Below are 23,786 nucleotides of genomic sequence, written 5' to 3'. Positions count from 1 at the left end.
CCAAGGCAGGTGGATCATGAGGTCAGCAGTTGGATACCAGCCTGGCCAACATAGTGAAACTCCATCTCTACTAAAAATACAAAAATTAGCTGGGTGTGGTGGTGTGCATCTATAGACCCAGCTACTCGGGAGGCTGAGGGAGGAGAATTGCTTGAACCCAGGAGGTGGAGTTTGTACTGAGCCGATATCATGCCACTTCACTCCAGCTTGGGTGACAGAGTGAGACTTCATCTCAAGTAACAACAGCAACAACAACAACAAAACAAAAACCATGATCAATGTGTCAAAAATATAAAAGCATAACTATTCTATTTGAATCAGAGACAGAGTTGAACCCTGTGTAACAACTCATCTGTGCCTAGAGCCCTGAGGAACACAGTTTAGAAATTACTAATTTTATCCATTCCCCATATACATACCTAGAAAAGCAAAGTGATTTATACTGTTAGCTGCAGACCCTAAATTATAAATTAGATCTCCTGACTTCTAGATCCATTGTTTTCTATGAGATCACAGTATGTGATATAGCATAATTATTGTTTACTAAAAGTGCTGATTTAAGGATGATAAAGCATCTTTATATATTTTATCATATTTGAACTTTGCAAACTTTATGGTAGATGTTACCTATTCCTTCTAGTTCACCTAAAATGCTGCATAATTTTCTGGAACATTTGGTGGCAATGGCAGTAAGGGGGAAAAAACAACTGGAGACCAGAATATAGAAAGAGGGTGATTCCACTGAAATAAGCAAGTACAGTGGAGTTGGCATTTGCCCTGAGTGCAATTTCTAGTCTCTGGTGGTTTAAAATCTGGCTTCTAATGGACACTGTGTAAGCAGACAGGAGACAGCCTGGGGCAAGTATGAGAAACATAAATCAAGAACCTTAAAGGGTGAATCCCTCCGTGGGTGAGCTAGGAAAAATCCACTCTGTACAAGGAGACTTGCCTGTCAGTCTTGACTCTAGATGGAGGTCTACAGGAGAAAATCTTGTATTCCTGAAAGCTTAGGGCTGGACTTTATTCCACCTGTGTTACTCAGTCTTCAAGCCTTAAGACAAAAATGTAGTTGAAAGTCATCTTGGGTTGACAGTTCACTCAGACCCCTGACAGAAGGAAACAAGTCCTCTCCGAAGAAATGCAGTTTAAAAACCAAAACCTCAAATAATTCTCACAGATTAAATTCCAAAAAATATGAGCTTACAGATAGAAGAATCACTCAAAACACAAGAGAATAAGTCATCATGCATGCTACTCAGCATAAACAACAAATGGTAAAAGTAGATGCACAAAGCTTGACGATATTAGAATTATCAATATAAAATATTTATATGTAACATGTTTAAAGAATTTTTTTAAAAAGGAAATTTAAAAAATGAAAGAATAAGAGACTATCAAATTTGACTAAGCAGACTGAAAAATAATGAAATAGTATTCTAAAAATAAAAATACAGTAAGTGAAATTAAAAATGATGTCGGTGACTGAAAGAGAATATGACACAGCTCAAGACAGAATTAACTGATAGATACATCTGGAAATGATACAGAATTCGGCATAAAGAAAAAGAAACAGAAGATATGAAAGCAAGTCTAAATAACATAGATGAGAGCTTGAGAAGAAAGAACATTTATCTAATTGGAAGTCCACAAAGACAAAATAGAGAAAAACGTGGAAAGGGAATGTTTGAAGAGAGAATATCTAAGAATTTTCCAAAATGATAAAATATTTCATCATTTTTCAGATTCAAGAATCCCCCCAAATCTTAAATACAAATACATTTATACCTACATACCTTAGATTAAAACTGAAAAAATACAAAACAAACACCAATCAGGCTGGGTGTGGTGGCTCATGCCTGCAATCCTAGGACTTTGGGAGGCGGAGAGGGTGGGGAAATCGCTTGAGCCTAGGAGTTTGAGACAAGCCTGGGCAACATAGTGAGACTTCATCTGGCAAAAAAAAAAAAAAAAAAAAAAAAAAAAAAAATTAGTTGGTCCTGGTGGCTCACACCTGTAGTCCCAGCTACTCAGTTGCCGAGGTGGGAGGATAACTTTAGCCCACGAGGCTGAGGCTGCAAAGAACAGTGATTGTGCTACTGCACTCCAGCCTGGGCAACAGAGTGAGACTCTGTCTCAAAATAACAATAAAACCCAACCTAACGCACAAATTACAAAGATCTTAAAAGCATCCACAGAGAAAGGGGTTGCCACATATAAAGGAATGACTATTAGATTAATAAGTGACTCAGCAGCAATAATAGAAACCAGAAAACATGGAATGACATTTTCAAAATGTTGAGATAAAATATCTATACTCAGTAAAACTATTTTGTTAAGTATGAAGATAGTCTAAAGACACATTTAGACAAATTGAAATTGAGCAGAGTCACTATCAAAAGATACTGTAGAAACTTCTAAAGGCTATATTAGGAAGAAAAATTTCTTTGAAGAAGTAGCAGGGAACAAGAAAGAATGTTAAGCAAAGAAAATGTTGAATATGTGGCAAAAGAGTATGCCCCAGGAAGCATGTTTAAGAATGTTTTTAGCAGCTTCGTTTGTCAATGAAAACCTGCAAATAGCTCAAATGTCCATCTATAGTATAGGCATACCCCAGAGATATTATGGATTCGGTTCCAGAGTATGGCCATTAAGCGAATATTGCAATAAGTGAGTCACACAAATTGTTTTTGTTTCCCAGTGTGTTTAAAAGTACAATCTGATGGCATTTTACTCACTGGAAAGTCTTTCAAAAATGGTGCTGATCCTCCTGCTTTGTCAACTAAGTTTATATAATATTCTAAATCCTTTGTTGAATGAATGAACCCATAGGTAAAGGCATTCACATGGATGAATAGAGAAAAGTACACCATAATATAATAAAAATGAAATGGATGTGGCGTGGATATGGTGAACAGGGAGCACTTCTACACTGCTGGTGGGAATGTAAACTGGCACAACCACCATGAAAAACAGTGTGGAGTTTCCTGAAAGAACTAAAAGTAGAACTGAAAGTAGAGTTTGATCCAGCAATCCCAATACTGGGTGTCTACCCAGAGGAAAATAACTCATCATACGACAAAGATACTTGCACATGCATGTTGATAGCAGCACAGTTCACAATTGCAAAGATGTGGAACCAACCCAAATGCCCATCAGTCAGTGAGTGGATAAAGAAACTGATATAGATGATGGAATACTACTCAGCAATAAAAAGGAATGAATTAATGTTATGCACAGCAACCTGGATGAGATTGAAGACCATTATTCTAAGTGAAGTAACCCAGGAATAGAAAACCAACCATATGTTCACGTTCAAAAGTGGGAGTAAAGCTATGAGGATGCAAAGGTATAAGAATGACATAATGGACTTTAGGAAGTTAGGGGGAAAGGGGCATGGGGTTGAGAGATAAAAGGCTACAAATAGGATGCAGAGTATACTACTCAGGTGATGGGTGCACCAAAATCTCACAAATCACTACTAAATAACTTATGTAACCAGACACCATCTGTTCCCTGGAAACCTATGGATATAAACTATTTTTTAAAAAACGTACCATAGAAGATGTGTACAGTATGATTTCGCTTATATGAAGTTTAAAATGGGCAAAGCTAAATGGTATATTGTTTAGGCATAAACACAAATACGTAGTAAAGCTATAAAAAGCTGCAAGGGAGTGATGAACTCAAAATTGAGGATAGTTATCTCTAGTGGCTGGGAGGGAGATTCATTGGGGAGGGAAATTAAGGAGTTTTGATAATCTGGTTGTATTCATTTTATTTTATATATTCATATGTATTAATTTTATGTACTCTTTGTATTATAAATTTTACAAGAAAACAATTACAAAAAGAATAGTCATGTAAGAATGTAGTGAGAAGAGGATGCAGGATCAGCATGGATAAAAGCATTCAGGCAGGAACAGCCTTAGCAAATTTGAATATGGGTAGGGGAAAGCCTCTTATGCCTGGGACAGCCCGAAGTTTCCTATATCTATTCTGCCACTTTCTTATCCAGTTTATCCTTACATACTGTCAAAGTGTATTTTCCTGCATAATGGCGTATAATAAAAAGAATGTTACATACTTTATTTTGGGGAGTTACTTTATTTCTTTCTTTTCTGTTATACAATTTTATTTGTTTTTTCCAGGTCATAACTTTTGTGCAGAAGGACCTAAATGTGGTGAAAACTCAGAGTGCAAAAACTGGAATACAAAAGCTACTTGTGAGTGCAAGAGTGGTTACATCTCTGTCCAGGGAGACTCTGCCTACTGTGAAGGTAAGTACGTTATTTAATGAAGTCACTTGTGAGAGGTTGACTGAGAAGTGTATTCCTGGTAGGTGTGGTTAAAGAGTGAAAACTGTCACTTGGCTCTGGTCCTATGCAATCCTACAAGAAATCATATCAATTGCTGACGGTTCTGTGTTCTCCTGGTTTATCCATACTGCTCAGTAGCATGAGAAAGCAAGACCTTTGAAGGTAGTTATGAAACACAGCAAAGAAACAAAGGCAACAGGGACATATCAAATCCCATGTTCTGCTGCTGTGCACATAACAATCACTAGATCAACCATAGACACATCATTTTCTCTTTTCTTATTTGATGAGATTGACATCTTCATATTTAATTAAATGTACATGGTGGATTCTGTTTTCGAATGATACTTTGACATTAACTCATACTAAGCTGCTATCTCCTTGACCTGACAAGATCAGGTTTTTATTCTTTTTAGTGGGTTTCTTAATCACTGATTCACGCATTGCCGATTCCCAATCTCTACTAAAAGTCACAGTGATGGAGGGACTCATAACTTTGGCACATGGGCTGACGCCATTACAGTGGGATGGTGGCCTCAGGCATCAATGACCCACATTTCTGCTCTAGAGAGAACAACTCCTCCATCTTAAGAGAGCACCGTTTTTTCAGGCTGAGTACTGCAACCTACTAGTGGTGAGCATTGCACATCCCTATTACCTTAACATGCCAGAGGAGTGGGAGTTAGTTCGACCTGGTCTGTATGTATAGTGCCATAGTATCTGAGCCCATCCATTTCCAATGTGCTCATGGCTCCCTTCCATCAGTTTGCGAAAGCTTTAATAAGCAAAGTGATGGCTGGGCTATTTTTCTGTTTGTTCTAGTTCCAATTATTCCTGTTGTCTTCATTAATGATATATTGCACCATGATGATTTGGGTAGTTGTCTTCAATGAATGCTGCAAAATTCTGGTCACTTTTCTCTAAGTGTTTTAGCTCTCAAGTAGGTCAGGTATTCTAAAGGTAAAGGCAGTAATAACTGATGATAGTAATGGTGAATTTCTTACTATTCTGCTGTCTCATAGTTGACCCTTGAACAACATGGGTTTAAACTTTGCATGCCCACTTATACATGGATTTTTTTTTCAACCAAACACAAGTCAAAAATACAGAATTCACAGAATGCAAAACCTGCCTATATGGAGGGCCAACTTTTCCTATACAGTGGGTTCTGCAGAGCCTACTTCGGGATTTGAGTATGTAGATTTGGGTATACACAGGGGCCTACAACCAATTCCTTGCATATACCCAGGAATGGCTATATCTTGCTAATCCCTGCTTAACATTTTGGCTTTGACTAAAGACCTCTAGTTGTCAAGAGGACGTATCTTATTACTACCAGAGACCAGTACCTTGTAGGAACCCTCTGTTTTTTTTTTTCATTTCTTCTGGAAGACTTTGTTTGTTACTACCATAATTTTTATTAACAATATATTCTAATAATATATAATAATTTTGTCTTCTTATTTTTCACCCTTTTTTGGCTTGTTTTATGGATTTGAAGTTTTAAGGAGACATGCCACTTGGGAGAATGAAACTGCCCCTTTGCTTATGAACCTTTTCATTTTCCCTTTAATACATCTTAGTTATTTGTTAGTTTGGGGTGATGGGAGTATCAATTTCAACACTTCATATTAATATTTATGTTTAGATCTTATGCTATTTTCTATCAGAAAATTTAAGTAATTTTAAAAGTTAAAAATGTGAATATTCCCCCTATTTACTGTGGAAAAATCCTATAAGCCACATAATAGTCTAAAATATGTACCTTCTTACCTTTTCCTATATGCAGGGATAGACTTTGAACAATTATAAAAATGATAGAAGGAACCTCAAAAACAATGTGAATCCTGATTACACCACTTGCAGACCTTTTAGTTGTTCGTTGAAATCAGCATAGCCAACATTCCTGGCCCCACTTCTCCGTCGAGACACGGCAGAATATGGGAGAAAACTGCTGGTGCTAATGCTGTTTGGGACTCTTTGATTCATTTCTCATTGATATCATTTTTTATTACAAAAGATTGGCTCCATGAGGAGCCACCTGCAATATCAATCTGCTCTTTCTCTATGAGGCCTTATTTTATAATGTTGAGTGGCTTTTAGGTCTGAATCACTGTTTTCTTAGACATGCTCCTGTTTAGCTCAATGTATGAGCCTGGCCTTAGGCCAGTTTGCATTGTGGTGCTATTGCTGTTGGATAATGGCAATGTGACTGGGCTTCAGTCGTTTCCCTGTTGTATGGAGACTTTCCATAAGCTCCAGGGGGCATTTTCTTGGAGAGAAGGATAGCACCTAAGGAGAAATGGCTAAACATTGGACCCCTTCTAGCATGCAGGAACAGAACTCATGGGTTAAAGCTGGGGTCGAATACTGGGCATCTGGCTGTGAGGCACAGTGAACCCATTAGAGTGAATACCAACATTTAGAGCAGATGCCTTTCTCTCATTCCTTCTGCCATCTTCAGCATTTGAACTTTGATCTTTGGGCTTATTTTTCCATGATTGCATGATGACTTCCATAGCTCTAAGCCTGGTACCCTCACAGCAGCATCCTAAGCAAGGAAGAGAGGAAGGGGCAGGGCTTAAAAACCTTGTCTGTGTGAAGTTCTGTCATTTTATGCTCAAAGAAAGTCCTTCCTAGAAAGTCATTCCCCCACTCTACCCCTATTACCACCATAACCAGATACAGAAGACTTCCCCTGTGTTATTTTTCAGACCCAGGTTACACCACTTCTATCCTCACCACACACACACTTCTAGACCGATGTTTGAGAAAAGAGAATGAGATGGCTGTCACTGGTTTGGGCTAATTGTGTTTATTCCCTGGAGCTGGAGGAGAGGTTTGTCTTCCTGAAACCAAATAAGCTTTGTCCTTTACCTCAACGAAATAGGGTTTTAGCAACCATTCTTTTATGGTTACCTTTAGATGAATTAAATGAGATAAATGATCATGGAGGCCATTTCCCTAGCTCTCTCCTAAGATTTGCCCTTTGAAATGATCAGATAGACAAGCTTACAGGTGGCCAAGTGCCCTCCTAGGAACAGAGACTCTCTGAGGCTGCATTCATGGTCTCTCCACAGCCTAGAAAGAAGTAAATACTTATGAGCTGCTTGAAGCAAGTTATTTTTACTCTGAGTAAATGGGATGAAAATGACTCATATGATAAAAGCCACAATGAACAAGAGTGGTTTGCAAGTTCAAACACAATATTACACACATTGTCCAGGCCATCTTGAAAAGCCTATTCAGGCTCTCAGTGGAAAAGGAAGCACAAAAGGCTTTCAATTTCCTTAACTTCCTAAGTTAGAAGCAGAGAGGTGGCATATTACGGGCTCCTGCTCTGTAGAGATTGTTGTAGAAACTGCCGTAGGGAAGATAGCTGAACTCCTGGCCAATCAATAGAAGACAATAAGACCTTTTGTCGGCTATGATACAGTTCACAGGAGGCTGTTTCATTTTCCTCTTCTGACTCCAGTAGGAGCCTTCCCCATTTTGAAAACTGCTCTAGTTGGATTATAATGTTTTAGGAATCTTGTCGGCTGAGGCTTTTTCCCTTTGTAATGACATTTTCAACAGGTTGGTCTTAAGTAGTTTCTGATGCATTAGAAATAGTGTCTGAGGAAAGTATAGTAACAGGGGTCCTACTCATGATCTTAATTCTTGAATTTGGAGTCTACCTAGATAGAGTATCCTAAACTTTTTCTTCCTGTAATAAAAAGTTACTTAGGACCATAAAGAACAATGTAATATACACATCATGCCATCTGTCAGGCATGGAAAGCACTACCATTAACATTAAATGGTAATACCTTTTACTTGTGAGTGTTTTGAATTTGTCAGACTCCTTTCAAATGTGTTACACTTTTTGAACCTTACAGTAAATCTGTGAGAAAGTTGCAGCATTGGCCAAATTAACTCCTTTTTATGAGTACAGACACGAGGACTCAGAGAAATGAAGTAAAAAGATCATCCTCAACTCATTTCTACTCCAGAACTTTCTGCCTGACTTAGGCTGCTCCCTCTCCTTCCACTACCCACACTCTTCCAATACTGTGTTAGCGTTCAAAATGTTGGTTGCCCTCCCAATTTTGCCAACATCAGTTTTGGCTAATGAAATGTGAGTAGAAATGATACGTAGTTTCAGAGTAGAACCTCAAGGAGCTTTTGCAGAATTCCACATCATTCTCTTTTCTCGCTGAAACAAAAACTGGCAATGTTCCAGGTCAGGGCTTCTCCTTCAGCTGACGTCCCAGAATGAAGGTGACATGGAACCGTATGACAACTGACAGGTGATGGATATGTGGCATGAGTGAGAAATAATCTTCTATGCCACTGACATTTGTAGGATTTGGGGGTGGGGAGTTATATTACCTTGTGCATAATAGCATAAGCCTACTGATATGTCTTCCTGAATTAATGGATCCAACTTTTGTGGGTTCAGAAGGATACCAAAATTCAGAGCTCACAACTGAAAGCAGTTTTTAATAGAGAAAGCATTGAGAGTTACCAAAGTACAAATTGTTGAGTCATCAGGAGTTTGCTCTGGCACTGCTGCCAAGCAACAGACTTTTTACAGACCACAAGTTATAAATTAGCGTTTTGTTATGCCAAATTCAACATGGTAAATGGATTTCCCAATTAAGATGATAATGAAACAATGCATGTCAGAAATTTAGCAAATTGTCTGGTATTCCCTAAATATTGAATAGATCACAGTTATTATTTTTACCATTATTATTTACTTAAATCATTAATGTTTATGAAGATCTTTCTTGGAATTGCAGGATTGTGTGCTCACTGAGACCAGTACTTTGAGAAAGAGATCAAATTGGCAGGTAGCAGGGGAGAATACACTCAGATGGAAGGACTAGGTTTCATCAGTTCTTCCAGGTGCATATTGTTAGCAGTGGGGCACCAAGCATAATAATGTATAGGTGAACTCATTCTTTCCTTGGAAAAACACAAGTGGAATTGTATTCAAGGAAATATTTTGGGAAAAAATGACCTGAATTGGTATGAATTTAATAATTTCATGTAACAAAACTGACATGTCTGAAACAGCAGCTGATCAGCAAGGTGATTTACAACTTCTTTCATATGACTAGAGGTGGTGGTGAAGGGTCTGACCCTTAGAATGATAAGAGGCTGGGAAAGTGGTAGAGAGATCAGAGTTCAAACAGAACGCAGCCCACAGAATACCTAAGTGGGTAGATATTTACTAGACACAGAGACTAATGTGAATGCACTTCTATAGATATAAGATCCTGCAAATTCTTAATTAAGAGATTGTGTAGGGGAAATGGGCTAGTTTACTTAATCACACTTTTAATTATCCAGTATTTAGGTAACTTTTTTTAGATTTAAATATTTTGCATTTTTTAAAATGTGTGAACGTCATGACCTACATAGCCCAGTTTCTTCTCAAGTGTGGACTTCAGTCTCCTAAAGCTCTACTTTGGACAGCAAAGCATCACTTGAGTTCATTCGTGCCTCTGTAACAGAACACCTGAGGCTGGGTAATTTACAAAGAATGGAAATTTATTTTCTGATGGTGCTGGAGGTTAAGAAGTCCAAAATCAAGGTGCCAACATCTGATGAGGGCCCTTTTGATTCATCATCACAGGTGGAAGGCAGAAGAGTGAGAAGTGGGCAAGAGGGGGCCAGAACTGGCCTTTTTATATGAGGGCAGAGCCATCATGGCCTAATCACCTCTTAAAAGTTCCACTTCTTAATATTGTTACAATGGTGATGAAATTTCAACACGAATTTTGAAGGGGACAAACATTCAAACCATAGTAGGGATCAAAAGCCTCTTCTGATTAGTCATCGTCAGCAAAACCTTAATTCTTAGCTCCTGCTCCCATTTATTTCCAGGGATTCAGAATGCTCAAGCATTCTGAATACCTTGGGGCATCTTTTTTTTTCTGTTTTCTCATTAGCCTGCCTCACTAATGGAGAGATCTTCCAGTACCCAGCTATCTGTCAATCCCCACCTCCCCTTTCCAAGGCACAGAGATTCCTAGCCTTTGCTTTGTTCAGGATAGCTCACATGTCACTTTCTTCCCAGCAGTAGATGCAGCTGAGCCTTGTTCCTGGGCCTGGCTTTTCTCTGCCTCTGCTTCATTATTTCCTAGGCTACTTAGCCAAAGTGCATCTATTCCTGCTCTCCCACCCACTTGAAATCTTCTTAACCACCACCTCCCCGCCCCCTGCTGCCCACCCTGCCCCCGACACCCACACACACAAGATTTTCTTCTTGAAAGTATAACACAAAGAAAAATAAAGTTCAACTTCAAATCCTGGTTATTCCACCTAGTTGTTAAAAGAAGGGGTAAGTTCCTAAGCTCTGTCCTTAGGAATGAACCCCAGTCAAATCAACTGGGGCAATGGTCAGGATGGAAGTTCAAATAGCATTGTTTTGTTTTATTATTATTATTTTTTTTACCATACTTCATGCTTCAAACATTTATTTGCAAGATATGTGCAGAATTTTTAGTTGTTTCTTTGTGACAGAAGTGGTGTAGGCATTGATTAGGTTTTCAGGCCAGTTCATAGAAGCCCAGGGGGTAGATATTTACTAGACTCAGAGACTCATGTGAATGAACTTCTATAGAAACAAGACTCTGCAAATACTTACGAGATTGTGTAGAGGAACGGGCTAGTTTGTTTAATTATGCATCTAGTTATCCAATACTTACATCACTTTTTTTTTTACATTTAAATATTTTGCATTTTATAAAATGTGTGAACATCATGATGTATGTAGCGTGATCTTCATTTAGTTGAAGTATTTTACTACAAAGATACCCTGAGTTCCAGGGTCTTGAAAACAGAACCAGGTGCTTTTCTCCCAATTTCAGGTGAAAAGGGTGTATCCACTTAGTTGCTCAGTTCATAAGACGTAGATATCATCCTTGATTCCACTCTTTTCTTTATTCCCAACATCTGCTACATCAGAAAGTCTTGTTAGTTTTCCCTCCAAAATGAATCACAAATACACTCATGTCTTGCTCTCTTCGCCACTACCACCCTGTACCAAGCTTCCTTTATCTTTTGGCTAGTGATCCCGATAGCATCCACTCTTGCCCACCATAGTTCATCTTCAAACATCTTTAAATTGAACTTTTAAGGTGGAAGTAGATTATGCTACCCTCCTGTTGAGATTTGTCTCATAGCTCCCTGCCTCAGAATAATATGCAAACTTGGTCCTGTGTCAGGCCCTATGTGAACTGGAACCTGCCTACTTCTCCAAATTCATCTTGTTTCACTCTCTCCACTGTTCAGTCTTTTCCCATCACACTGGAATTCTTTGTGTCCCTCCAAAAGGCCTGTGCAGTAGTTCTTTTCTCAACCTGGCAGGCCCTTCAGTCAGATCTTTCCAAATCTGCTTTCTAGGCCTTGTTCAATATGTAGTTTAAATGTCACTTCTTTAGAAAGATCGCTCCTAACCATGCTGGCTAAATTAGCTCTGCTGCTGTCATCAGTTACTCCCTATACCATTTGAATTTGATTTATTTTCTTTGTAGCGCTTACTCTCTAAAATTGTGTTGTTTTCTTATTTGTGTTTTTCTGTTTAAAGGTTTATTATCTGACTTAACCCCTTTGGAATATAAACTTCATGAGGGCAGCAATTTTATTTTGTTCACTATCTCTAGCACCTAAAATAGTGCATGGTACATTATAGACACACGAACATATTTGCATAAAGAAAGAAAGGAAGGAAGAAAGAAAATGCTTTTCTGTATCTGACACTGTTTTCTTATGTCAAGTTCATCTTACTAGCATTGCTCAAGGGCTGCTTTTTAAAGCGCAGAGTCTGCAGGTCAGGGGCTGCTTCTGCTCACTTTTGCTAATACTCAGTTCATGTATGAATGCTCGTGTATGAGCGTTTCATGCTGAAACGCTGCCTGTTAACTTTATTCCATATAAACGTCACTGCCTTTCTTTGCTACGGAATGCCTTTCCTTCACTACATGACAAGAAGGTAGCTGTCCCTTCATTTTGATAAAAAGATAATGGTTTTTCAAAAACTCGTTTTTATCAACTGCTTATAGAAAATAGATTTTCTACAGATTTTCAAATGGATGTTCCTGGTTAACACGTGGCTCCCCCGTAAACCATGATTCAGGGACCCTGGCTCCTTTCCTCTTGTGGCTCTAGCATGTGCAGTATGTGCCTCCCAAGGTCACCAGGGAAGGGGAAAAGAATGGAAAGTTACCAGTGAGAGGTTTTTATGGGCCAGGGCTGATCACATTTCACTGGCCAGAACTCAGATGGTGGCTGTATCTAACAGCAAGAGAGGTTGGTAAATGTCATCTAGCTGTGTGCCCAGGAGGAAAAAAAAAATCTGTTTTGGTGAGTGGCTTTTTGATCTTGCCAACTTTTCCAGTTATTAAATGAAAAAAAAAAAAACTCCTCATTAATGATAAGCTTTTTACTTTTTATTTATTTCTTTTTTCCCATAAATGAGTTTTGGCTTCAACTAATTATGTTGAAGCTTGCTCACTTGGAGACCAAACAGGATTTAACTACTTAACCATCCCCCTTTCACTTTCCTGTTGCATTATCTCCAGCCTTCCCTGTGGCCCCCACTGTATAACCTCATTTGGATTTGTTCTATCCTCAATATTCCTCATGTCTCAAGGTGACCCATCTCCTTTCTTTCCAAGCAAAATTCACAGTTTCCCACGTGCTACAATTCTGAGTTTTATGCTAGAAAGAAAGCAATTCATGGAACAAGCTTACACACATTTGTAAATGATTGATATCCAGCTAACGTTACCAGAGGTAAATGTATTCTTTAAAGAGAATGTTTGTTAATTAAGAAAGTCTCCAAACCGTTAAATTCCAAGCAGCATAGCAAAAGAAAGTAAAAATTAAAGTAATGTGAACATGGAAGAGAGAACTGCTTAGAGAACTAAGCAGATTGTCTCTGCCTGGGAGTTTGTCTTGGTGGTCAGCTATCCTCAAATATTTTTGCTTTCTAACATTTTTCTTCCCTCCATTTTTTTTCCCTGACAACTCCCAGGGGAGTGATGTAGTAAAAAACCAAAAAAAACAAAAAACATTGAAATAGGGACAAGAAAACTTTGATGGATCCTGACTCTATCATTTAGCAGCCGGGTAACATTGGAAAGTCAGCCAATTCTTCTGTGTTTTGGTTTCTTTCATGATCTAAATAGGTCTTTTCAACAAGGCCAAAATAAAGGCCTTACTTTGCCAATTGGTTGTGGAAATTAAATAAGATATTGAATGTGAAAGCATTTTGCAAAGGCTAAAGCAGCATAGCTGTGTACTGTAACATTATAATTATATTATCATGCATTATTATACCAACAATAAATATTATTTAAATCATTGGCAGTATTTGTTCTAGAACACTAGAACACAGGTCTTTAGATCTTCATGGTATATATAAATATCTATATCTATCTATCTATCTGTCTATCTATCTATCTCCATCCATCCATCCACCATCCATCCATACTCTGAACATAGAGATATACCTACCAACATGTATATTGAGCCACAGTTTGTGTGGAGCCATTGTGGGCTTTATAAAAGTGGGGCTTCTGTGTTGTACAACTCCATGGGGCATCATTTATGTAGTAGTCTAGCTGAGTGGCAGCTGCTAGAATTATGCAGTATAAAGTCTGCAAGGTTGTACACTGCAGCCCTACCAAAGGCATAAAGGAAAGGGTCAGGCCCAGAGTCTTGTCTCATTCTTTAAGTGAAAATTAATTGACCATCTACTGTGGCTGGGTCTTGTGCTGGCTTCCAGGAATCCAAAGATGATTAAGCCATAGATCGTGTCCTCAAGGAGCTTAACAGTTTAAAAAGGGAAAAAGCCTTGTATCAGATAAGAAAATTATAATAGGATTTGTTCCATCCTAGGATTTAAATAGTGTTGTAGGAATACAGTGGTGAGAGCAATACATTCTGCCAGTGGGAGTCTGCACAGGCTGCCCAGAGGAAGTGACATTTGAATTGAGTCCTTGAGAAAGAGTTGTTCTGCAAGAAGGGGTATGCAGGAAGGCCGTTCTCAGTAGGGGGATCAGGAGATACAAAAGCTCAAAGTGAGAAGTTTGACATGGCTGGACCAAAGGATTTTGGTAGGAGATGAGAGTAAAGATATGGTTGATAGTTCGATGGTGAAAAGCATAGTGAATGTGCTAAGAAGTTTCAATTTTTTTTGTAGGCCAGTATATACACATATAGGATGCTGGTATCACAGTGGGTGCAAAACTGGATCCATTCGGTTATGGAAAAAATTAGAACTTTTATTTATGCTTATTTTCATCTCATTCTCTTAATGAAATAGTTGTTGTCTTGATGAGTTTTCAAACATGGCTGTGATGGGTAAGAAGGAGATAAAGCATCGTTGAGGTCATAAGGATGAACTTGCATGGCCTTGCTTGGTGTCTGTCCCCAGACCCTCACAGTCATGCTGCATCTGATTCTCGATCATGACTTCCCTGTCATAACTCAGACACCTGGCATTTTCCCAGGTGAATCTATCTTGCTCTGCTTGGGGCTGGAAGGTGCCCAGAAGCCAAGCCTATGTGTGTGGCCTTACATTATTTTTTAGTGATGTACCTTCACCTTAAGAAATCACGCTGAGACATTTTTTGGCTCACTTAATAATATTTTAGGACTTTAGCATATCTTCTTGAAAGACATTATGCATAAATTATGTTATTTATAGTACTTAACATTTTTATGTAGCAAAAAGAAGAAAGAGAAGAAGAAAAAACAGAAGGGAAAACCGTCCCTGCTTTTCAGGGACAAGTCCAAGTTTTAGAGCTTTAAATGGAAATAGAAATGTAGTCGCTTTAAACTTTTTTGGTTATTTAAAAATAATACCTTTCAACTATCTCCAAGAAACCTAATATTCAGACAGAAATGAGAAGAATTGAACTCACTCAGTTTTTATTGTACTCTTGTTATTGCAGCTGGTATGTTAGTGCCTGCCGTGACTCAGCTTCCTGGCGAAGCTTACCTGGGTAAACAATTACAGAAGAATAACACAGGTCTAGTGGGAAGTTTGGATTTAGATTTGGGGTACCCTGGTTTAGAAATCCTGGCTTTATCATTGTTTTGTGAACTTAAGCAGGGAACTTCATCTTTCATCATTTTCCCTTTGTATAATTAGTGTGCTAATACTTATCTCAGTTGTCTTTTTAAATAATTCCTATAAAGAAAATGTAGGACATATACACCATGGAATACTATGGAGCCATATAAAAGAATGAGATCATGTCCTTTGCAGGGACATGAATGGAGCTGGAAGCCATTATCCTCAACAAACTAACACAGGAACAGAAAACCAAACACCACGTGTTCTTACTCATAAGTGGGAGTTGAACAATGAGAACACATGGACACAGAAAGGGGAACAACACACACTGGGGCCTGTTGGGAGGTGGGGAGGCAAGGGGAGGGAGAGCATTAGGACAAGTACCTAATGCATGCAGGGCTTAAAACCTAGATGATGGGTTGATAGGCGCAGCAAACCACCATGGCATATGTATACCTATGTAACAAACCTGCACGTCCTGTACATATATCCCAGAACTTAAGGTAAAATAAAAAAATAAAAATAAGTTGCTATAAGAACTAAGGGGAACGAAAAGATCTAAGGCAGAATCCAGCACAGAATAGATGTTAGTTAAATCTGAATATAATAAAGTTCAATAAGATGTAAGTAAGTCCTAAAATATATGGTTCAGGGTGTGTGTCAGTGAGTAGTGAGGAAGGGGAAGGCTAATTCTTGGAGTTAGCAGGAAAGACACCAGTCAAGAGGTGGGTAGGTTGAAAGATCAGGACTACAGTGACTATGATGAATGCTGAATGTCTGATGGGGAAGTGTGGGGTGGTATAAGAAATTCACACTGAGACTGTAGGATAAGAAGGAATTAGAAACTAGAGAGAGGGTGAGAAGAGAGGAGGTTGATGTAAGAGTTGTCAGCAGTGTGACTAAAAACCTGGGAGTACCAAAAAGTAAAAGAGCATTTAGTGTGTTTGGAACTCAATGTGGGAGATTGAGAGTGTTGAGCACAGAGAGAAAAAGAATTGGGAGGCATTGTAGGCCTTGTGAAATTTGGATTCATTAGGAAATGAAATGTCGTTGATGAGATTTTAAAAGAGGTGATAAGATCCAGTTTGTATTTCTGAAAAGTCATCTGGCTTCAGTGGAGGACAGAAGGTAGCAGCAAATCAGGGACACCAGTGGTTAGTCTGCTGCTGAAATCCAGACAAGATGTAATGGTGGACATGGAAATGTGGGCAGGAGGTGAAACCCACAGGATCCATTGATTGAGTGTGAGGAGTATATTGGATATTGTATGAAAAGTGAATTTAGAATCAATTCTCTATTTCATCTTTATCAAATCAAACTCTAATAGTTGACTTTGAGGCTCCCTCTGGTTTCTAGTAGCACTAGTAGCACTTTATCAAACCTTATTAGAGTGCCTATCAAACAGGATCTTCATTACTTTTTTTTTTCTTTTTGAGATGGAGTTTTAATCTTGTTGCCCAGGCTGGAGTGCAGTGGCACGATTTTGGCTCACTGCAACCTCCGCCTCCCGGGTTCAAATGATTCTGCTGCCTCAGCCTCCCAAGTAACTGGGATTACAGGCGTGCACCACCACCCATGGCTAATATTGTATTTTTAGGAGAGATGGGGTTTCTCCATGTTGGCCAGGCTGGTCTCGGACTCCCGACCTCAGGTGATCCACCTGCCTCAGCCTCCCAAAGTGCTGGGATTACAGGCATGTGCCACCGCGCAGCCTCTTCATTACTTTTTCGTAACATATTTTTTAGGTTAGGAGCTATTCAAAGGCCAGAGCTGTTTCTAATTCATCTTTATATCCCCAGCCTAGCACCTGGAATGTACTAGTTACTTTCTGAATGAACTGATGAATAAATGAAGGTAGAAGAGTGTGATTCCATGGATAAACTTTAGTGCTCTGTGGATTCTTTCCAGTAAAACATTTGGCATCTCATAGATAGATCTTGTTAATTTCTTTCCAGTTTTAAGGTGGATAAAGCCACCTTGAAATATGTTCCAGTTACAGGTTGCACGTCTTTATAAGAAACCTCCCCTCCTCCTTTTAGGATTGAAAGGATTTACAGAAAGCCCAGTGCTAGCTAACAGTTTCTAAGGAGCTGCTATAGAGATTCAGGGACTTTTTCCCATTCATTTCTGGATCTTTATCACTTTTCCTGCTGCTGCTGAATGCTGAAATTTGTCTTTTGATGCTGACACCTGGCTCCTCAAAACTCTAATGGGAACTTTCTGAGCCCAGCTAAAGAAACTTGGTTTGTCAGATAGATTATAGTTCACATGTTGATGCTTCCAGCATTGTGTGAAGTCATGTGTTACATTTGACTGAAAAAGGAATAAGTTTACTTGTTTAGGCTTGGGAGGAAGGAATAGAAATGTGCATTCTCTTTACAAGTGCCAGAATGTAAGCCTTATGAAGACTGGGATTGTTGCCTGTTTTGCAGATTGTTTTTTCCCTAGCACCTTGGACAGTTCCTGGAACAGCGTGGGTGCTCAGTAAATATTTATTCATTGAATAAATGAATAGCTGGTGGTATGATGTGGGACACTCCCAGATGTTTGATAAGTTTTTCTGGGTAAAAAAGGAAAACTAACATTTGTGTCAGGCATTGTGCTAATCATTTCTTAATACCTGTCATCTTGCTCAGTCCTGTCTGTAATTGGTCAATAAGCAAACCAAGGCTCATCACACAGTATATGACAGAATCAGGATTTAATCTCAGACCCATCTGGCATCAGAAATAATTCATGGCCCTGTAGAATGATCCAGAGGAAAAATAACTCCAATGGATTCCTGTTATCCTTTTTTTTTTTTCCCCCAGGGTACATTTGGTTAGTTGTCCATTTTCTGCAGTCCTAGACTTCTGCAAATTTCTTTCACAGAAGTAATATTTTCTCTGAATTTGTCTTTCTCGTACACCAACTCAGCATTTTTTGGTGGGGAGGGTAAACAGAGCATCCTTTCACAATTTCTGACAAGCTATGATGAATAGCAATTCTCAGGATTGTCAAAAATCTTTAGTTAGCTCTCCCTTCTGGGCCGCTCTTCTATAGCTGGGTGATTTCTCTTATACTGAAGAGATTTCTCTTCAGTTATCTCTTATGGTCTGGGGTTTAGGCAGTCAAAGGGGATCTGCTTAATGTAAAGTTTGAAATGCTTAAATTTTAAAAAGATAAATGGTTTGAATACTTTCTACTACCTGATGTCTCAATCTACTTCGAGAAAGTGGATTTTTTCCCTAAATCAACTTTGACAAATTGCAACTCATTTTTAGTGAATGATTATTCACTGTTATTCATTAACATTATTTCCATAGATGATAAAAATCAGGGCCTTTTTTTTTTTCTTTTTAGACGGAGTCTTGCTCTGTCATCCATGATGGAGTGTAGTGGCATGCCCTCAGCTCACTGCAAACTCCACCTCCCAGGTTCAAGTGATTCTCCTGCCTTGGCTTCCCAAGTAGCTGGGACTACAGGTGCCCACCACCATGCCTGGCTAATTTTTTTGTGTGTGGTTTTTTTTAGTAGAGATGGGATTTCACCATGTTGGCCAGGCTGGTCTCGAACTCCTGACCTCAAGTGATCCACCCTCCTCGGCCTCCCAAAGTGCTGGGATTACAGACATGAACCACTACACACGACTGGGGCTTCCTTTTTGTGTTCTTGAACACATCGAAGTGTATATCATCCATTCTTCTTCCCCAGTCCAGTAGTAACAGCTTGCCCCTCACTGAGAATGCCATTGAAATCCATTGTTTATTGCATGATTAGTTCTGGTATAGCTTCAAAATAGATACTTCTTATTCTTCATGGATATAGCTATATATTCAATATACTGTTTATTATGTATTATATATACATATATATGTATATATGTACATATATTATGTATATAACATGCAATGTTCAGGTTTATTTTTTACTTTGACTTTTGAACATAATTCGTAATAAATTTTAGTATAGACAATGAATGCCCATGACATGTAGTAATTGGCCAAAACACAATCAGAATTTAACCGGCTACTGAGTGACAAGCAGCCCATTTGATATCGAGATTCCAACCCAACTTTGGGCTTTGTGGTTCTCCACTGTCACTGAGCATTGAATGCCTCTTGTTGAAAATTCAAAGGGATAACTTAAATGTTTCAGTTGTGTTTACTTAAATTTCTTAAAGTTTATTCCATTTTTCCCAAGAAGAGAGGGAAAATGTTTCCTTGTTCAAATATGTTTAGAACATTTTACATACCAGATATCAAACTTGCATATAATGGTTTTGAGAAGCTCACTGCCAACTGTGTTTAACATAGCATCTATTTAACTTACTTGTACATGGAATTATCATAATTCATACATGAAACTTATTATTATTCCATAGAACCAGAATTCTGTGGATCATATTCTCAAAAATGCTCCTTAATGGGGTTTACTACATAATTATAAGCTTTAGTAATATTTACAAATCTGGGAATTCCTAAAATTTTTGTATAGTTGTAATAAGTGGCAGGATTTTTGTATGGTAACTACAGTGAGTTAAAACAGTTTGTTTTCTTTAACACAAACTCCTAGAAAACCTGTTGTTTCTCTTCCATAATTTAGTGAACCTATTCCCAGATTTTTTTTTTTTGAATAATTAAGAAGAGAACATTTCGTCATTTTGCTTTCCCCTTTGGGTAAATTTGGGTATGATGTTCCTGAATATGTGGCCATTGAGCATGTGTATAGCTAGAATAAATACGGCAATAACAAATATTTGTATAAGACATTTTAATTTATAAAGTGCTTTAATATATATCGTTTCCTTAGTATCCTATCAACTCTCATAATTTAGGGATCTTTTTTTTTCCTTAGGGTATTTTGTAGTTGAGGAAACTAAGACCCAGAGAGGTAAAGTGACATGCCCAAGATTCAGGCAAATTAAATCTTTTTTTTTTTTTTTTTTTTTTTTTTTTTTTTTTTTTTTTTTGAGATGGAGTCTCACTGTGTTGCCCAGGAGTGCAGTGGTGCCATCTCAGCTCACTGCAAGCTGTGCCTCCTGGGTTCATGCCATTCTGCCTCAGCCTTCTAAGTAGCTGGGATTAGAGGCAGCTGCCACCACACCTGGCTAATTTTTTTGTATTTTGAGTAGAGACGTGGTTTCACCATGTTAGCCAGGATAGTCTTGATCTCCTGACCTCGTGATCCGCCCACCTCAGCCTCCCAAAGTGCTGGGATTACAGATGTGAGCCACCGTGCCCAGCCAGCAAATTAAATCTTAATTCAGGTTTAGGACTTTTTTCATGCTGTCCTCTCTTAAAACATACTCAAATTATTAAATAAATACTTAAGTTCACAAGACACTCTTATTAGCATGGAGGGCAGGCTACAAGATGTCAGAGATTTCTGTCTGCTTCATTCACTGTTGACTCTCTAATAACCAGTCTTGCCTGGCACATAGAAGCTGCTTGGTAAATAATTGTTGAGTGCATAAATGAATAAATAAATCCTAGTTGTTGTTGCTGCTAATATTTATTAGTACATTTTCTATATTTATATTCTAAGTACCTTACATAGTTTTTCCTATTATACTCCAGTAAAATATTGTTATTCTCATTCTACATGTGAGGAAACTGAGATTAAGGAAAGTTGAGAGACTTGCCTGAGGTCATCTAGCTAGTTAAGTAGTGGGGTTAGAGCTCTGATTCTGCAATCCTATTTCTCATCTTTGTAAGAGGTAATTGAGACTCACCCTGAGGTTACCTAGCAAGTTGAGTAGTGGGGTTAGAACTTTGATTCTACAATCCTAGCTCTCATCTTTGTAAGAAGGAACTGAAGCTCACAGTACTTAAACTGGTATCTTTTTATACTGAATCTTGCTGTTTCTGTACCAAACCATCTCATTTCTCTTGTTCTAATTTAGTCGTGGTTGACAAAAGATGACAATGTTGCTGCTGTTGTTGACAGCGAATATTTCCTCAGCATGTACTCTATGACAGTCACTGTCAACCTAGGTATTACTATGATTCCTATAAAACCAAAGATCCAAGAGAATTAATGGTTTACCCAAGTTTATGCTGTTAATAAATAAATGGCATGCCTTCAATCCTAATCCAAGATATTTGTCTTCGTTAAAAACAAAACAAAACAAAGCAAAACAAAAAAACCACAACGAAGACCAAATATCAGAGTCTAAACGAGGGATTTTGCCTGTTTATATTTACTCTCTTTATGGGTCCTGAGGGAACATAATATGTGTATCTTAGATAGAAGACAGTTTGGGCAACTCTTATTTTACAATTTTAGGTCAGCATAGATAAGGAATTAGTCTCCCATAGATTCAGGCATGCTTCCACGGTCCCCTTCCAAATTTCTCCCCGATGGAGAACTTCAGGATAGCATTTAGCAGAATACTTTACCCAACCCTGTCTTTAATAAACCTGTCCTTAGCAACCTTCAGATTCTCATCCTCTTCCTTCTCCCTTCAAGATGCGGGAGTCCTCTCCCTCAGCCTCTTTCCTTTCTTTTCAGGTTACCCTGCAAAATCAGCTTCTCCCGCGTAACTGCTCTAGTTCTCCTCTCGTTCTAATCTCCCAATTCCCTCCTTTTCTAATAATTATCAACATTATTGATGCTTACTGCTTAGTGTGATGGGACATGCTGTTTGCAATGGCCACAGGTAGTTACACTTGAAAATGAGTGGATGGGATTTTGCAGGCCCCCCAGCATATTTACTGGAGAAAGACAAAGGGTTTAAATTAAAGGATTAATTGGAAAGCTCTTAGGTGCACTTAGTTTTTGGTTGACTGCACCAAGTTCTTCCCTTGAAAGGTCAATGAGCTTTTCCATAATTTTTAGCTGCTGCGAGGAAGAAACTGTAAATCTTTCCATTTATTTGCTTTATAAATCTCCCTTCAGCTTATTTAGTAAGGAGCTGAACATAATAAATATGTGGCTTTCTTTTAGAGATGAAAAAACAAAGCATATTTGGTAACCATGCTACCATAAAAGGAAACCTGAACTGCTAAAACCTTAAAAAACTATAAATTAAACTTCCTGAATGGAAGATGTGTCAATGTGTGTATGTTCGTGTGTTGCACATGTGTGTGTTTTATGTTAGATTAAATCATGCTACTGGGCCTACCCATGTTATCTTCCATGTAAATAGCATGTTTTATGATGTTCCCAAAAGAATGAAATAATCTTTGCTCTGAAATAATACCTTCTTTAAACCAGGCACCATAAAGTTGGAAATAATGGAAGACATGTTCAAACTAATTAATGATGTACTCAGAGAATGGTGTATTCTGGCTAATTGGAATTTTTGAGTGTCTGAGGAGAAAATCTTGGAACTCTTAATTTCCCCCTTTGTTGTTGAAATCTTTAAATTCTTGAATCTTCTTTCTGGTCTTAGAGTGACAGGCTGTGTTCATTGTCGAATTTCTTGGCAACTAAGAATACTCATGGGGCCACCAGGCTAACCATAGGCATTGCTTCTGAGCCTCTTCATTTACGATGTTAGATTTGCATGGCCAGGTTGAGGCTTCTTACCTGTAGTTGTGTGAGCTACAGGGCCCAGTTTTGGAGGTTATTTCTGTGCCCCATTTATCATTTTGGCTTTTCTCCTTGAAGTGACATGCAACAAAGGAAGAATGGGATCTTCATAAGATCAGAGATGAAATCTTATTCACTGTTGCATCTCTAGCAGTTAGTATTGTACATGGTACGTTGGTCAGAAGCGTTTTTCTAAATATTCAATGACTTACAGTAGACATATTTGAATCACTAAAGTCTTTTAAAAGTTCAAACAGTTGATTTTTCTTCCTCTTTTTCTTTTATTCTCTGAATTTATTGAGCATCTCTTGTTCTCAGATACTGTGCTAGGTACTACGACTACAAAGGAGGAAGTAGGTTAATGTTTTCTGAATCCCTCTTACACAGCAGACATTGTGTTGGGTGCGTTTACATATATCATTTTATTTAATGGTCATAGTGAACTACACAGTAGATTTCACAATCTCCATTTTTAAAGATGAATATATAGATTCCAAAAGAATTAAGACTAAGATTGGAATTTAGGTTGGCCCATTATACCTATTATTTTGTCCCTGTGGTTCTTGAATGTGGCGAGCTGCAGTTTCCTGATAAATTCTGCAAAGATTCACTCTTCCCTAAGACCTTTCCTGGGCCTAGAGTCAGAGCTGAATCTTTAGAGACCTGAACCAATGAAAGGTTTGTGGTGTATCTCTCCCATAGGTAATTCAATATTTTTGAAAATAAAATGTAGAAATAATCCTAAAGAAGTCCTATACAGTTCTGAATTTTTAAAGATAATAACTTTACAATATTGCATATCAATTTATCTCTAAAATTCTGTCTTTCTCCTCTCTCTCTCTCCCTCTCTCTCTCTCTTTGCTTTGCTAATGCCCTAC

The 23,786-nt window shown here is 38.3% G+C and overlaps 1 protein-coding gene across 1 annotated transcript in view; it reads left to right on the top strand.

The window, feature by feature from the left end:
- NELL1 (neural EGFL like 1) overlaps positions 1-23,786 on the top strand; it is a 949,982-nt gene that overhangs the window by 299,392 nt on the left and 626,804 nt on the right. The window contains 1 exon segment of the mRNA XM_030918045.1: positions 4,149-4,277. Within this exon segment, the coding sequence (XP_030773905.1) occupies positions 4,149-4,277 (129 nt within the window).

The sequence above is a fragment of the Rhinopithecus roxellana genome, chromosome 15 (genome assembly GCF_007565055.1).
Source record: "Rhinopithecus roxellana isolate Shanxi Qingling chromosome 15, ASM756505v1, whole genome shotgun sequence".
NCBI classification, from domain to species: domain Eukaryota; kingdom Metazoa; phylum Chordata; class Mammalia; order Primates; family Cercopithecidae; genus Rhinopithecus; species Rhinopithecus roxellana.
The sequence above is the reverse complement of the archived record's forward strand: the minus strand, read 5'-3'. Positions and strand labels throughout refer to the sequence as shown.